An 18,019-nucleotide genomic window follows, 5' to 3' on the forward strand; every position below is an offset into this window, starting at 1 on the left:
CTAAAGAATACTGACTAATACTCGCGTATTCATTCCGAATAGCACGTGCAATGCAAGTCAATGGGGAATACTCGCAGTGTAATGAGTAAGGGTACTTTCACACTTGCGTTGTTTGGCACCCGTTGCAATCCGCCACTTTGGGAAACAGCGCAATCCGTTAACGGATGTAATCTGTTTCACATTGACTTGTATTGATGACGCATTGCGACGGATGGCCTTGCATAGTATCCGCCCCTGACTCTGCATTGCATCCGTCGGGCGGAAAGAACACAGCAGGTAGCATTTTTCTGCACTTCCCAGAACGTCAAAAAAACAGAATTTGCTGGATTCCATCGGCGTCCGTAGTTTTTATAATGGAAGCCTGTGGTGGCGGAATCGGTCATTTGATGGATTCCTGTGACGGATCCGTCTTTACCCAACTGCGCATGCTCAGTTGAGTAATTTGCTGAAAAAAAAAAAAAAAGCTACATCGGATTCCGTTGTGTTTTTTTTTTTTGTTTTTTTTTTTTTAACTTCGTTTTATTAACAATTTCAAACATGGTACAACTGACATTTGCCATATAAAGATAGCTCAGTATATAGATAGTAATATTTAAATATAACAATAAACAGTCATATAAAGTCCATAATATCTTTAGCAGTTAAGATAGAACAATGTTATTATCCATACTACTTATCATTTGCATATATATCTAATTTTATATTGAGCATAAGAACAGCTCTAACTATCAGCATGACCATATTTTGAAAACAAGATAGAAAGAGGAATAGAAAAAGGAAGAAAGAAAGAACAACAGCCACATTGCATTATTATACCTCAATATACCATTGGACAGTGTTTCATATCCCAACATCTAGCGGGAACCACCATTATCCACATAATCTCCCTCAAACCTCCGCAAGTGTGTCTGGAGAAGAATTCCACAAACCCCAGATTTTGTTACATTTTCCCGGGCACCCCCTATTATAATATACCACCCGCTCATAGACTATGGTTGCATTGACTAGTTTAACCCAGGACCGCACAGTTGGATTCGAATCTCCCATCCACCTCAGAGCTATTAATTGCCTAGCCAGAAACCATGCCTCTCTGAGGAATATTGTCATGTAATGATCCCAGGACTCTTCCTCCACCACCCCAAACAGGCATATCAAAGGGTCACACAAAACAGGAATCGACACAATCGATGTCACCAGAGATGTCACTCCCCGCCAGTACGAAGATATATCGGGACAGCTCCAGATCATATGTATGAAATTTGCCCCTGAGAGATGACACCTCGGGCACTCCGATGTACGAGAACGGCCCATACTAAATAATCGAGTTGGAGTAAGGTATGCCTGGTGGACAATGTAGCATTGAATCAACTTATTAACCGAAGGGGATACCGCAGTCGGAGATTCCAATATCTCTTCCCATTCCTCTCCCTGTAGAGAGGGAATTAGAGATTTCCATCTATCCTGGGCTGGCAAGGGCTCCGACTCCACCCCCACCGACAACAGGTAAGTATATATAGCTGAGATGAGGCCTCGAGGTCCTTGTGATTTTAGAATACCTATCATAGGAAGTGATATCAATTTCCTCACTCCAATTTTCTGTATGTGGGATTGAATCGCTGTGCGAATCTGCAGGTATCTAAAAAACTGTGATCTTGGAACATTATATTCAATCTGGACTTGTTCAAAGGACTTGAAGGTTGTGGTTCCCGGGACAAAAAGATCACCTAATGCACTGACGCTGTAAGTGGCCCAGAATTGCGCCGAGGGGTGATCTCTCAGAGTATAGAAGTGGCTATTCCCCCATAATGGGAGTTCCGCCACCACCCCTTCGAAGTGTACCACCCTCTTGGCTTGTCGCCAGACTAATCTTGCCAACCTGAGGAGGGGTAATTGCCGTGGTGTTCTCAGTCCTTCTGATTCGAGAAAACCCACTAAACAATCAGTCCCAGCCGCGTGTGCCAAGTGACTCTCAGTTTGGCAGCTGACATCCAGGCATCCAAGTCTCTAGTGCCCTAAGCTGTCCCGCAAGGTAGTAGAGGAAGAACTCCGGTAAAGCCATCCCTCCCAGTCTTTTGGATCTCTGTAAAATGGATAACCGAAGTTTGGGTCTGGATTTCCCCCATATGAAAGAAGTAGTAAGAGAGTTCAACATTGAGAAGAAGGATTTGGGTACTGATACTGCACTATGTTGTAGTGTATAACTAAGCTTTGGAAGTAATATCATTTTGATTAAATTTATTCTGCCAACCACTGACAGGGGTAGCTTGCTCCACAAGTTATATTTAAGTTTAACGTGCTCCAGAAGTGGTGTTATTGGATTCCGTTGTTTTGCAGCATCCATTGTGTCACTATATGCAACGCATCCGTTATATCCGCCACACAACACAATGCGACAGATGCTGCACAACGCAAGTGTGAAACTAGCCTAACCCGAATGCTGTACTATTGAGAGTAGCGAATAGTGCAGAATTGGGGTTATCCGTTACATTGCGAGTTTTTCCCCATTCACTTCATTGCACACACTATTCGGAATGAATATGCAAGTATTAGGTATGTTTGTAGAAAGGAAATCCAACATCTCGTCCGATTTTATTCCATGTTGTTTAAAAAATTTCCAAAAAAGGGGGAAGTTGGAGGGAGGGGGGAAGCTTTTAAAAAAAAAAAAAAAAGTCATTAAAAACCATGCAAGGTGCACTTTGTAGAAGATGCTTACTCTGAGTAAGGACATGTAGTCCGAAACGCACAAGAGTCTTCTACAAAGTCCACCTTGCATGTTTTTTGACTCCCCATACCCCCCCCTTTTTTTTTTTTTTTTTTTTTTTTTTTGTTAAAGCTCCTCTTTATTGTCTCAAAAGTTGCAACATACAATATATATGATAATAATGACAAGTTTTTAGACATTCGTTTACCAAATAAATCAATAAAACACACCTCAATATCTCCCCCCCTCCCTCCGACTTCTCCCTTTTTTGGAAATTTTTTAAACATGGAGTAAAGCTTTTTTTTTTTTTTTTTTTTTTATACTTCAATCGGACGAGATGCTGGCTTTCCTTTCTACAAACATGTCTCTTGGATTGCCCAGTATCCTTCCTTGCACCGCCCAGTTTTAATTGGACTAAGAAAACTACATGAAAGGAGACCGGGTGAGCTGCTAAAAAAAAAAAAAAAGTACTGTTTTGTGCGAGTATTAGACAGTACTCATGAGTATAATGAGCATGAATAGTTAGGTACTCGCTCACCTCTAGTTACTAATAAGAAATCAACGTTTGTCTTATTTTGAATGAGGAGAACTGAAGTGGACAATACTGTTTTACTCTTTATCAAAGGGTCTGGGAGAAGGTTCAGCAGAACAAGGATCAAGACATCAGGCAGCATTCACCAACGAGAGGTATGTGGCACATACAGATATATTTATACCATAGTTGAAGAGAGATCTGGACCGCACATCCAAAACATTGTACATTGATCTGTTGTGGCGAAGGACAAATTTACAAAACTGAACATGAGGTTCTTAGTTTAACATTTTGAGCAGGCTGTATAAAATCCACTGCCCCATCATGGCGAACCTCTGTGGGTCATTGGCCTTAAAGGTGCGACGCCATGCGCCAACCACTGACTTGGCGATAGCGCACCAGCAGGGCAGGTGACCCGCAGCCCCACAGCATCCGTGCTACAAGGAGGAGTCCCCATGACTCCAGGCCCACCACTCCACTAGCACAACAAAAGCAAGTGTTTATACACTTAGTGTTAATGCTGTGTGGTGGCCATTGCTGCTGTGCTGGTTTGGCCTTGAGCCTACCTTGCAGCTTGGGTGCTGTGGGGCACAAGATCACTCACCCTGCTGATGCACTTTTGATTGGTGGTAGTTGGTGCATGCTGTTGCACCCTTTATTTAGGGTAGTGACTCACTGAGACCTGACACAGGGCTTCATACAGTCTGATCAGAATTTTAAACTAAGAACCTCATTCTGTTTATGCAAATTTTTGCCTAGACGTATTAGGTCAGTGTATGATTTTCTTTTTTTTTTTTTAATTTTTTTTTTTCTATATTTAGGAGCTATAAATTTTATATTTTTATTAACTCTTTCATGACCATATGACGTATATTTACGTCATGACTCTACCTTTGATGCGTGTTGACACTTTGAGCCCACATCTCTCCCAGCAGAACTTACCTGTGTTATTTAGAGGATGTTTGAGAAAATCCGTCTGCTATAATGAGCCTCCTGGTGTTGAGACCTTAAATTTCTAGGTAGAATACCTCCTGACTGACAAATATGAAAATGACTGACTGTCATCATAAGTAATAACTGTCCAGTGATATTGATGTCTGTCTGTACTTGCTGAGAGGGTGTTGTGTCCCCTCACAGCCCCCAGGACAGACAAACAGTAAAAGAGGTTTCACGTCGTGCCTGCTCCCAGGTGCCGGCATGTTTTCCTTCCTCTTACATTTATGTATAAATATAATCTTTTCCTAAATCAAAATCCCCTTTATATAACGCAGGATGCGATTTAAAAATGTCCGAGGGAAATCGGCAAAGAAAAGCAGAGATTGGATATTGGAGAAAAAGGAACGGCGCAGACGACAAGGAAAGTAAGTGCGCGGGAGACTGCTTCATGTCGTCACACCGGCGGGGCCACGATGAGCAGAATGCTGTTTCTTGCTGAAAGACACAATATTCGTTAACTGTTAGGCTGAGTTCACATGTCCTGTAGTCATCCGTTATCATGGATCTGTTAGAGATCCGTTTGCATAAAAAGTAGTGCAAACACAAGTAACGGATGTCGTCCAGATCCAATTTTAACGTGAAGTCTATGGACAACAAATCTGTTAACAGATTGCGATTTATCATCCATTTGTAACAGATCCATGAAGAAAATAACGGAATTGTTATAAATGCAAGCACAACGGATGGCTAATAAGCAATCCGTTAACAGATCCGTTGTCCATAGACTACCATGTTAAGAAAATCAGATCCGGCAGAAATTGGTTTCCCAATGGATCCGTTCTAATGGATAGCTATAGGACATGTGAACTTAGCCTTACCATGCCAATACCTACAGTTTTCTAAGTTGGCACACCCGGGTACATGGAACCGCTTTTCACCAAATATAAGTGGCCGCCCACAATCATATACAGTAGCACATTGTAAATCATGACATGCTTCCTTTTATCTGCCTGTTTTACACCTTCTCGTCTGACACTTGGTGACTTTTTTTTCCGGATTATAAGACGCTCTTTTCCCCCCAAAACTATGGCTAAAATGGGGATGCGTCTTACAATCTGGACATCGCCTACCCTGCCTCCTGTGACCTTCCCGAGCCGCCCCACCACTGCCGCTCCCCCCTGGCGAGCATTAGGATTATAATTGGACCCTCATCTTAACATTAAAAATTATTTTTTCCTATTTTCCGCCCTTAAATTTGGAGTGCATCTTAAAATCCGGTGCGTCTTATAAAACAAAAAATACAGTAATATATCAACATATTCTGCTGACTTGTGTTTACTGGGATCATGTTTGCATCGATTTCCTCAGACTTTTCATAATCCTCTCTTGGATTAAGCAACAATAACAAGTGTCTGAAGACCTCGTTGTCTTCCTTTTCTATTAGTTATTTATATTTTATATTAACATTGGCAATGGATAATGCGTTATGCCACACCCACACAACATTTGCTGCTTTTTGCCGGAAATTAACCAGAAAAATAATCCTGTGTGCTTTCATGAAAAGGCCTGTTTGTACACAGTTACGCCATAATGGACACACGGGAACACTACTGCCTCCACAAAGTATCCGCCAGCAGGGGCCTAAATCATTTCTTACTCTGCTCTGGTGGGCTCTGATCGTTTGCTGTGGGCAGCAAGGACTGATTTACTCTAAAGCCCTGTGCCCACGGGACAAAATTCATGCGGATTTTCCTGTGGAAAACCTGCATATTTTCTTGATTTTTTTTTTTCCAGACAAATCTGCAAGTTTCCACAAGTACAGACACTCCCCATGTTATCCTATGGGATTTGAGGAGTGCTGTATCAATTCTGCAGATTTTGCACCTGCAGAAAATGTTGCGGACTTCCCGCAGCCGCACGTAACTGCATGCCAATTATTCCTGCGGATTGTTCCGCACGGATCTCTATACTTCCCTGCCTTGATTGAAGACACCGGAGATTCTTCCTTCGGTTTAGAAGAACGGGACAGAGCCAGGAGCGGGCTGCAAGAGATGGGCTGGCCTGCACGAGCTGCGGTCATGTGACCACCCGAGCTCCGGTTACGTGACAGCCAGAGCTCGTCCAGGCCTCGCCCATCTTCTCCAGGAGCCGACCAGAAACCAAGTTGTGCGATACAGGTAAGTATAAACTCTCTGATCTGATCACTCAAGCACTTGTTCTGCATTGAGGATGCAGTGCCCAAGCCATGATACTGTATCCTCAATGCAGAATGCCCGCAGCATATCCGCAGGACCTCCGCCCCAAAAATGCAGCACAACTCAGACAAAGTCGTGCTGCGGATTCCTGGGAGCTCCTGCAGAATGTCCTGTGGATATATCCGCAGGGCACTTTCCCCGTGGACACATAGCCTAAGGCTGTTCTGCTGAGTGCGGACTAATAAGGATTATCCCCAGGAAAATGGCCCTGTTCCATACTGCCTACAGTGTACTTTATTACATTCCCCACATGTCGGTGTTACCCTGTGTGCGATTTTAGATTTCTTAGTCAAAATGCCATCATTCACAGATGATGACTTTGGAAACATTTGTTCTCCCCAATATCCGGGTATACGTGCCTCCCCCTATGGGCACAGCAAAAACATATACCACAATAAGTGACTTTTTTTGCAGTGAGGGCCTGTGGGCGACGTATACAGCTGCATCTGCTGTGCCTAGAGGCAAATGGCGGTCTCACCAAATATTACTTTGCCTTACATTATTCTTTTGCTGATTTTACTAAGTTTATCAATTAAAAACACATAATTGATATTTGCATTTCTGAACGCATCTTACTTTACAGACAAAACTGATCCACAGTATGTACGTCAAAGGGAAACCCAAAAGACAATCTGAAGAGAGAAGCAGCTCTCCACATAAACTGTCCTGGCTGCAGCCTTTGGACTTGGTGTTTATGAATTATTGGATGTTATGTTTTTCTTTGTCGCTCCATTGGGAGACCCAGACAATTGGGTGTATAGCTATTGCCTCTGGAGGCCACACAAAGTATTACACTTAAAAGTGTAAGGCCCCTCCCCTTCTGGCTATACACCCCCAGTGGGATCACTGGCTCACCAGTTTTGTGCTTTGTGCGAAGGAGGCAACACATCCACGCATAGCTCCACTTTTTAGTCAGCAGCAGCTGCTGACTATGTCGGATGGAAGAAAAGAGGGCCCATACTAAGGGCTCCCAGCATGCTCCCTTCTCACCCCACTGTATGTCGGAGGTGTTTGTAAGGTTGAGGTACCCATTGCGGGTACGGCGGCAGGAGCCCACATGCTGATTCCTTCCCCATCCCTTTTTACAGGGCTCTGGGTGAAGTGGGATTTACTGGTCTCCAGGCACTGAGACCGTGCTCCATCTACAGCCCCTGGAGAAGATGCTGGATGGAGCGGAGTACATCAGGGACATGGCCCTGCTTCCTCAAGGTACTCTGTGTCCCCGTGCATTTGGCGCTCACACCGCAGCATGCTGGGTGTTGTAGTGCGCCGGGGGACATCAGCGCTGCGGCGCCTGTGCCATGGCCTCATTCAGCTTCGCTGAAGCAGGCTCACTTATGGGAATTGGTCGCGCCGGCCGCTGGGACTGCGGCGCGGCTGGCACTTGTAGTGCGCCGGGGACTTCAGCGCGGCCTGCGCTTTTACGGCGGCCGCGCTGATAACTAGAGTCCCCGGCTTTTGCGGCCTGCTTAGGACTGTGTCCCGTTCGTTCCCGCCCCCAGACCTGCCAGTCAGGAGAGGGGCGGGACGCTGGCCACTTCCAGGAATCGGTCGCGCCGGCCGCTGGCAGCGGCGCGGCTGGCACTTGTGGTGCGCCGGGGACTTCAGCGCGGCCCGCGCTTTTACGGCGGCCGCGCTGATAACTAGAGTCCCCGGCTTTTGCGGCCTGCTTCCGTTCGTTCCCGCCCCCAGACCTGCCAGTCAGGAGAGGGGCGGGACGCTGGCCACTTCTATGAATCGGTCGCGCCGGCCGCTGGGACTGCGGCGCGGCTGGCACTTGTGGTGCGCCGGGGACTTCAGCGCGGCCCGCGCTTTTACGGCGGCCGCGCTGTTAACTCGAGTCCCCGGCTTCTGGGCCTAATCTCCCTTCGTTACCGCCCACAGCCCTGACAGTCAGGGTAGGGGCGTGACGCTGCATAGAGCAGCGCTGAGAGCTGGAGTATGTTTTGCATACTCCACCCCTCTCACTGTGTGCACTGTGAATCCGGATTCCCGCACTTTCTCAGGCACGCCCACGGCTTCCTTCTCTACAAGGACGCCGGCAGCCATTAGTGTCAGTTTCTGTACGATACAGAGACAAGTGTGGAAGACCCTGGCATTCTGATAGTCACACAATCGCTGCAACAGGCGTTAAGCAGCACCTGTGGTGCTAACCCCACTAGTGCAGAAGTGCACTTATAGATATGCTTGTACTATATACATTGCACTGTTTGGTCGCACGTTGTATATACCCTCCTGGATTATGCGGAGGAGTTATCAGCATATTCTCTGTGTAAAACAAAGGTGCAGAACCACATGTTTTTCTATACAGCTGGTACAGCATGTACGGCTATACGGCCGGCAGGTTACATAGACTCCCATTGTATGCACTAATGGCCAGGGGATGAGGACGGTGTCTGCAGTATTTACTGACAGTTTTTCTGAGACTATGGCTATGATACTAGAAGCCTAGCAGTCCGGACATGTCTCTCACAATATGGGCACTGTTGAATCATTGATCCATGGCCCCCCTCAGTGTGAATAACTAACAGCTCCGGGAATGTCACACGCATCCCAGAGTCACGGCTCTGCACGGACGTCAGTCCCAGACAGCCTAAGCGGGCTCACTATGAGCGGCCTCGGTTTCATCAGGGTCCTAACAGAAGGACTCGCTGTGTAATGAGGCGGAAGTAGCGGCTCAGGATTCTGATCCTGAGACCGCTCTCAATCTGGATACACCTGATCGTGACGCCATAGTAAATAATCTTATAGCGTCCATCTATAGAATGTGGGTTATTTCTCACAGCTCCTCCAGTGGAGGAGTCAGCTTCACGTATTTTTCTGGACCACTCTGCCTTCAGAGAGGCAGTCCAGGAACACCACGCTTATCCAGATATGCGCTTCTCCAAACGGCTTAGGATACACGTTATCCCTGTCCCCTGACTTGGTCAAGGACTGGACCCAATGTCCCGAGCGGCATCCTCCAATCTCCAGGCTTGTAGCTAGATCCATAGTTGCAGTGGGAGATGGAACTGCAAACTCAAAGATGCCACTGACAGACAGATGGATCTCTGGTCGAAAGCCATCTATGAGGCTGTCGGCGCACCGTTGGCTCCGGCATTCTCTCCCTTGGGGCACTCCAAGCTATTTCAGCTTGTCTTACACAGATTGACACGGTTACACGTACATCTGTGCCGCAGGTGGCATCCTTAACCTCTCAAATGTCTGCATTTGTTTCTTACGCGATTCAGGTTGTCCTGGACTCTGCGAACCGTGCGGCGGTAGCCTCCGCTACTCCGTGTTTTTAAGCAGAGCCTGGTCTGCTCGTTAAGTGAATGGAAGGCAGATTCTGCTTCCAAAAAAGGTTGCCTAACCAGTTGCCTTTTTCTGCTGACCGACTGTTTGGTGAGCGTTGGATGTAACCATTAAACAGTCCAGGGGTAAGGATTCATCCTTTCCTCAGCCCGGACACAACAAACCCCAACAGAGCAAGAGGCAGTTGGGGGTTTTCGGCCTTTTCGAGGCTCGGGCAGGTCCCATTTTTCCTCGTCCAATGTGGACTCAAAAGGATCAGAGGAGCTAAGATTCTTAGCGGGCTCAGTCTCGCCCAAAAAAGCGACAGTCTGAAAACCCGCTTCCAAGGCGGCTTCCTCATGACTTGCGGCCTCGGTCGGTAGCAGGCTCTCCCGCCTTGGCGATATTTAGCTGCCATAGGTCAATGACCATTGAGTGTGAGACATTCTGTCTCACGGGTACAGGATAGAGCTCACTTCTCGTCCTCCAACTCGATTCTTCAGAATTTCTCCACCTCCCGGCCGGGCCGCTGCTCTTCTGCAAACAGGGTGCACTCTATAGGCAGAAAGAGTGATGACCCCCGTTCCTCTTCAGGAACAAGGTCACGGTTTTTACCCCAAATTCTTTGCGGTACCTATAACAACGGGCCGTTCCGTCCCGTTCTGGATCTAAAAATGCTCAGCAAGCTCGTGGACACCAGGCGGTTCCGGATGGAATCCCTCCGCCATGTCATCGCCTCAAGGTCCCAAGGATATTTCCTAGCATCATTAGGCATCAAGGATGCTTATCCACACGTGCCGATTGATCCAGAGCACTAGCGTTTCTACGCTTCGTTATAGGAGACGAACACCTTCTGTTCGTAGCTCTACCTTCCGGCTAGCGACAGTCCAACTGGTCTTCGCCAAGGTCAGGGCAGCAGTAGTCACAGTCCTGCACTCTCAGGGTCACTCTGTGGTCCCGTATTTAGACGATCTACTTGTCAAGGCACTCTCTTAGGAAACATGCCAACACTGCCCGAACGTTGCGCTGGAGACTCTCTAGAGTTTTGGGTGGATCATCAACTTTTTAAAGTCAGATCCGACCCCGACCCTATCGATAACATATCTAGGCATAGAGTTTCTTACTCTCTCAGCGATAGTGAAGCTTCCGCTAGACAAACAGCATTCACTACGGGCTGCAAGCTCTTCTTTAAGAACCAGTCGCACACATTGAGACGCCTCATGCACTTCCTACGTAAGATGGTAGCAATGGAGGCAGTTCCTTTCGCGCAGTTTTTCTGCGTCCACTACAATGGGACATTCTCCGCCAATGGGACGAGGAGTCGACGTCCCTCAACAGAGTCGTCGTTCTTTCTCAGGCGGCCAAGGAATCTCTACGGTGGTGGCTTCTTCCCACCTCTTGGTCAAAAAGAAGGTCCTTCCTATCCCCATCCTGGGCGATAGTTACGACAGACGCGAGTCTATCAGGGTGGGGAGCAGTTTTTCTCCACTACAGCGCTCAGGGTCCGTGGACTCAGCAAGAGTCCACCCTTCAGATCAATGTTCTTGAACACAGAGCAGTGTATCTTGCCCTACAAACCTTCCAACAGCGGCTGGAAAGCAAGCATATCCGACTTCAGTCGGACAGCTCCACAGCGGTGGCATACATCAACCACCAAGGAAGAACGCGCAACCGGCAAGCCTTCCAGGAAGTCCGGCAGGTTCTGATGTGGGTGGAAGACACGGCATCCACCATATCCACAATTCACATCCCAAGTGTGGAAACTAGGAAGCTGACTTCCTAAGTCGCTGAGGTGTGGCCGAAAGAGTATGGTCTCCTCACCCGGACGGGTTTCAGGAGATCTGGCGCCGCTGACAGAGGCCGGACGTCGATCTAATGGCGTCACGGCACAACAACAATGTGCCAGCTTCATGGCACGGTTTCACAATCATCGAGCTCTGGCGGCAAACGCCTTAGTTCAGCATTGGTCGCAGTTCCAGCTACCTTAGGTGCCACCTCTGGCATTGTTGCCCAGAGTACTGCGCTAGATCAAGACCGACTGCGGCCGCGCCATCCTCGTCGCTACAGTTTGGCCGAGGATGTTGTGGTACTCGGTTCTGTGGTGCCTCACGGTAGGCTAACCGGGGGCACTACCAGACCAATCAGACTGGCTGTCTCAAGGGCCATTCTTCCATTTGAATTCTACGGCCCTCAACCGGATGGTGTGGCATTGAGTCCTGGAACCTAGTGTCGTCAGGATTACCTCAGGACGTGGTTGCCACCATGAGACAGGCTAGCATACCAACGTCCGCCAAGATTGACCACAGGACGTGGAAGATGTTCTTATCTCGGTGCTCGGCGCAGGGTGTTTCTCCCTGGCCGGTTGCATCGTCTATGTTTCCTTCCTTCCTGCAATCTAGGTAGGAAAATGGGTTGTCGCTCAGTTCCCTTTAGGGACAAGTCTCAGCGCTATCTGTATTTTTTCAGAAACGACGACTTCCTCAGGTACGCACGTTCCTACGGGGAGTTTGTCTTCTCAGCACTCCGTACAAGCGGCCGTTAGAGCCCTGAGATCTGAACAAGGTTCTAATTGCTCTCCAGATGCCGCCTTTCGAGCCTTTGAAGGATGTCTCCCTTCCCGTTTTTCACGGGAAGTGGCCTTCTAGTAACGGTCTCGTCTCTTAGGAGAGTTTCCGAGCTAGCAACGCTCTCATACAAACTCCCTTCCTGGTCCTTCACCAGGACAGGGTAGTTCTGCGTCCGGTTCCGGAATTTCTCCCTAAGGTGGTATCCCATTTTCATATCAATCAGGATATCACCTCACCTTCTTTGTGTCCTCGTCCAGTCCATCAATTTCAGAAAGATTTGCATCTGTTGGTTCTGGTGAGAGCACTCAGGTTCTACTTCCCGCATGGCGCTCCTGCGCCACCCGGATGCACTCTTTGTCCTTGTCGCTGGTCGGCGTAAACAGTCGCAAGCTTCCAAATCCACCCTTGCTCGGGGGATCGAGGAACCAATTCTTGAAACCTACAGTTCTACTGGGCTTCTGGTTCTCTCAAGGCCGAAGGCCCATTCTACCAGAGCCGTGGGTGCATCCTGGGCATTACGGCACCAGGCTACGGCTCAGCAGGTGTGTCAGGCACCCACCTGGTCGAGTCTACTTACTTTTACCAAGCATTATCAGATGCATACCTACGCTTCGGCAGACGCCAGCCTAGGTAGATAAGTCATTCAGGCGGCGGTTGGCCACCTGTAGGAGAGGGCCGTTTGACGGCCCTATCATGAGGTATTCTTTTACCCACCCAGGGATTGCTTTTGGACATCCCAATTGTCTGGGTCTCCCAATGGAGCGACAAAGAAGAAGGGAATTTTGTTTACTTACCGTAAATTCCTTTTCTTCTAGCTCCAATTGGGAGACCCAGCACCCGCCCTGTTTTCTCTGGGTTTTTCTGTTTTTTCGGGTACACATGTTGTTCATGTGGTATGGTTCAGTTCTCCGATGTTTCCTCGGATTGAATTGGTCTTTAAACCAGTTATTGGCTTTCCTCCTTCTTGCTTTGGCACTAAAACTGGTGAGCCAGTGATCCCACTGGGGGTGTATAGCCAGAAGGGGAGGGGCCTTACACTTTTAAGTGTAATACTTTGTGTGGCCTCCAGAGGCAATAGCTATACACCCAATTGTCTGGGTCTCCCAATTGGAGCTAGAAGAAAAGGAATTTACGGTAAGTAAACAAAATTCCCTTCTTTTTAACCCCCTTTATTTTTTTTTTTTTTATTGCAGGCAAGTTCGGGCCGACACAAAGTTCACAGGACGCAAGAGAAAACCTCACTTTTAGTTTTTGTACAATGACTTTCTTCCCTGTGGGAAGACTTTGCAGTGTGCTGGATACAAGAGTACTTGATGTTTCCTTATTATATGGACTTGGAGCGCCTCCTTCAGTCTGCTGTCCAGACCCTCCGGTGTGTACAGGGCAGTCTGGGGATCTTACTGTCTTGGATACCGCTATACAAATCAAGATCAAGCTAAAGACAACTACTCTATATTATGGATTTTCCATACAATTGTATCCTGATCTAGGCCACTCTTAGGGCGGCTTTGCACGTTGCGACATTGCACGTGCGATGTCGATGGGGTCAAATTGAAAGTGACGCACATCCGGCGTCGCAGTCGATATCGCAACGTGCAAATCCTTTTTGATACGATGAACGAGCGCAAAAGCGTCGTTATCGTATCATCGCTGCAGCCTCCGACATTTCCATAATGCCGGTGCAGCGACAGGTGCGATGTAGTTCCTCGCTCCTGCGGCAGCACACATCGCTGTGTATGAAGCCGCAGGAGCGAGGAACTTCACCTTACCTGCCGCCGGCTGCAATGAGAAGGACGGAGGTGGGCGGGATGTTTACATCCTGCTCATCTCCGCCCCTCCACTTCAATTGGCCGCCTGCCGTGTGACGTCGCTGTGATGCCGCACGACCCGCCCCCTTAGGAAGGAGGCGGGTCGCCGGCCAGAGGGACGTCGCACGGCAGGTATGTGCGTGTGAAACTGCCGTAGCGATAATAATCGCTACGGCAGCTTACACTAGATATTGCACGTGCGACGGGGGCGGGACTATCGCTGCAGCATCGGTAACACATTGTTACCGACGTCGCAGCGTGCAAAGCCCGCCTTAGAGTGGCTTTCTGGAAATGTCGGGATTGGACTCTCGTATATGTCCACGTGGCCTTATTAAAAGTTTCTTGTTCTCTGAGAAGTAATCCAAGATGGCAGTTGTCACGTATTACAGGCTGCAACTTCTACGCACACAAGGAGACAGGTTGCATTCTTAAGAAACCCTGCTTGTGACATACATCTGAGGTATGCCTAGGATTCATTGCAGAGTGAAGTGTGTGATGGTGGCCTTGTTGGATTACTTCTAAGAAAACTCATTTTAATGTCTATGCAAGATCAGTGAAGTTCACGTTTCATGAATATATTATTATATGAATAATTGTGTTTGTTTTCTTGATGGAGCAGTCACTACATACTGTATATTTATAATTTTGTTTTATAGTCGATTTCTGTCATTGACATCTGGTGTCTCGGCTTCCTCTGACTATTAGGAGGGTTAGAGGACAATTAGTCACACATCTCTATTTCGCGCTCGCAGTCAGAGTACTGCGCCCAGGTGCCCTCGATCTGAACTAAACATCCCCATATATGCCTCGCTGGTTGTCAAGTTTGAGGAAGGACATCTGGGGCCCGTCTTTGAATATTGGTCCATAATCTGACTGCGAAGCTCAAATGTGTGAATGCTCATTTAGGCCTGCAGCTATTCCTCCTCCTCAACTGTCTCACTGCAACCAATCACAGCTGCCGGTGGGCAGGTCTATATCTTCCAGTAAAATAAATAAATAAATAAAAAACGGTGTGCGGTCCGCCCCAATTTTGATACCAGCCAAGGTAAAACCACACAGCTGATGGCTGGTATTCTCAGGATGGGGATCCCCACGTTATGGGGAGCCCCCCAGCCTAAAAATATCAGCCAGCAGCCGCCCGGAATTGCCTCATACATTAGATGCAACAGTCCCGGGACTTTACCCAGCTCATTCCAAATTGCCCTGGTGCGGTGGCAATCGGCGTAATAAGGGGTTAATGGCAGCAGCCCATAGCTACCACTAAGTCCTAGGTTAATCATGACAGGCGTCTCCCCGAGATACCTTCCATGATTAACCTATAAGTGAAAGTAAATAAACACACCCGAAAAAATCCTTTATTTGGAATAAAAGACAAAAAACACCCTAATCCAGAGGTCCCGCGACGCATCCAGCTCTGCTACATGAAGCTGACAGGAGCGGCAGTAGAACCTGTAAGCTCCACGCAGCAACTGAAGTGAATCGCGCTGTCAGCGGGGACGTCACTGAGGTAATGCCGGTGTGTGTGCGGTGATTATGAGGGCTGTAGTGTCGGGATGTGTGCGGGGATGTCGGCGGTAATGTCTGGATGTGTGCGGGGATGTCGGCGGTAATGTCGGGATGAGTGCGGGGAAGTCGGCGGTAATGTCGGGTTGTGTGCGGGAAAGTCGGCGGTAATGTCGGGATGTGTGCGGGGAAGTCGGCGGTAATGTCGGGATGTGTGCGGGGAAGTCGGCGGTAATGTCGGGATGTGTGCAGGGAAGTCGGCGGTAATGTCGGGATGTGTGCAGGGAAGTCGGCGGTAATGTCGGGATGTGTGCGGGGATGTCGGCGGTAATGTCGGGATGTGTGCGGGGATGTCGGCGGTAATGTCGGGATGTGTGCGGTGAAGATGATAATCGGGACGCCACACACAGAGCCGCGGTATGACAATGAAGTTGGGTGCAGTTCACCAGAGTTGATTCTCATCGCCCGACTCTGTCTGTGTGTGCTGTCAGCCGGCATGTAGCAGAGCTGAATTGCCAGGGGAACGCACTGTCAAAAATGCATCCAAAACGCATGGAAAAAGCATCCAAAATGCATGCGTTGTGGATGCATTTTATTTTATAAACGCAGTGTCCAGTCTGCCAGAGGGTGCATTCTTTTCCGCACTGCAGAGAACGCAACGTGCGCACATAGCCTTAATCAACTAGAAGTCCATAATTTTTGTGCACACTTCATTTAGACGTAGTTACCACAACTCGGTACCGGGATCAACCCCAGCCAAGTAGTAAGTGAATAAACACCATAGCTAGCTACAATAAATTTCAATTTTCTTTATCGTTCCTATGGGAGACCCAGACATTGGGTGTATAGCTTCTGCCTCCGGAGGACACACAAAGTACTACACTCAAAAGTGTAGCTCCTTCCTCTGAGCTTATACACCCCCTGGAGAACCAGATCTAGCCAGTTTATCGCTTTTTGTTCAGGAGGTCATACATCCACACATGCATTCTCATCTGATTTTTCATTTTTGGAAAGAGTTTGAAGAAAAGCGGGTCCAAGCCTGGACCCCCGGCATGTCCCTTCTCACCCCACTGTGTCGGCGGTGCTGTTAAGGTTGATTCCCAGGCTGGAGCCTTACATGCCGTGCTCCTTCACCATCCCTTCGGGGCTCTGGCTTGAAGTGGGAGCCAGCACGGTTCTCCATGCTTGGCATGAGACCGGTCTCCATCCGCAGCCCTTCAGGATCCTGCTGGACCGGAGCACTCATCCCCCAGGGACTTGGAACCCTGCGTCTCAGCAAGCTAAGTACCTGAGACGTTTATATATGGGGGTCCCTTGTACTTTATTGTTGTGGGAGAGTGTGCTGAGTGATTTTTATGACATTTCCGGCGGGTTCTCTGGCTGTCGCCTGAGAACTGCGCCGATGGTGCCTGTGCGCCGGCCGCACCGCTCAAATTTAGGCCCTGGCTTCGCCGGAGGCCTACTTTCGGTTTCACTGCCCTCGCATGTCATTCATGCAGAGGGACAGCGCGGCTCCGCCCAGCGGCCGTTCTACAAAGGGGAGAGACACTCCTCACTGAGTACATGTCTCCTCCCCTGTGAATCTCTTTGGCCCTCCAGATCCCGCTCTCAGAGTGAGTCCCGCCCCCTCTCTTCACTCCGGTGGCCATTTTCTCAGCGTTTTTCCCTGCGATCACCACTGGTCTGCAGCATCCCTGCTGAGGTGCTTGGGAGTCCGGGCTTCGGGATCTGGAGGGCACACAAACCGCTCCAGCGGTCTGGTAAGCCACAACCTCTGGTTGTGGACCTTCTGTATATACTCTCTGGGGGTCATTCTGGCAGAGCCCCCACTCCAGCAGCATGTCTCACACGAGGAGCAAGGCTCCAAAGCTGTTTTCAGTATGCACTGCATGTAGGCTCCTACTGCCGGAACCGAGCACCTATCCACATTGTGATGCCTGCTCTAACCTGACGTTGCCTCAGCCTAAAATCGCACCCCCAGGGGTCTCGCAGGCTGCTCCGGCTCCTGTGGCTGAACCCCCGGCTTGGGTAGAATCCTTAACCAGGTCTATCTCCCAGTCTTTTGCTGACTCCATGGGACATCTGTCCAGGACTTTGCTGAGCATGCATCAGCCCCCTTCACAGGGTGCCTCTGCTGCTAGGTCTCTCTCAGGACCGGAGCTCACAGAGGATTCATCATCTGGTCCCAGGCCCCGTCCTTCTAAAAAGAGACGCAGGGCTCCCTCTCCTTCGTCCCGCGGCTCGGTTTCAGAAGCTGACTCGCAGGATGAGGAGGATGCCTTTACTGGGGGCTCGGAGACTACCTCCATGTGCCCCATTGGTCTGTCCGAAAGTGACTCAGATGTTAGTGATTTGATTGCGTCCATTAATTCTGTACTGGATCTCAATCCGCCAGTATCAGAGGAACAACCTTCTCTGGCAGAAAAGCACCAGTTTACCTCGCC

At 48.8% G+C, this 18,019-nt stretch overlaps 1 protein-coding gene across 1 annotated transcript in view; it reads left to right on the forward strand.

Moving 5' to 3' along the window:
* The window catches only part of BUD23 (BUD23 rRNA methyltransferase and ribosome maturation factor), a 29,798-nt gene extending 15,844 nt beyond the window's left edge, over positions 1-13,954 (forward strand). The window contains exons 10-12 of the mRNA XM_075333300.1: positions 3,327-3,388; positions 4,505-4,594; positions 13,458-13,954. Of these exons, the coding sequence (XP_075189415.1) occupies positions 3,327-3,388; positions 4,505-4,594; positions 13,458-13,512 (207 nt within the window). The 3' untranslated portion in view covers positions 13,513-13,954. The remainder of the gene's footprint in view (positions 1-3,326; positions 3,389-4,504; positions 4,595-13,457) is intronic.
* The last annotated feature ends 4,065 nt before the right edge of the window (positions 13,955-18,019 follow it).

Source organism: Anomaloglossus baeobatrachus, chromosome 2 (assembly GCF_048569485.1).
Source record: "Anomaloglossus baeobatrachus isolate aAnoBae1 chromosome 2, aAnoBae1.hap1, whole genome shotgun sequence".
In the NCBI taxonomy this organism is placed as follows: Eukaryota; Metazoa; Chordata; class Amphibia; order Anura; family Aromobatidae; genus Anomaloglossus; species Anomaloglossus baeobatrachus.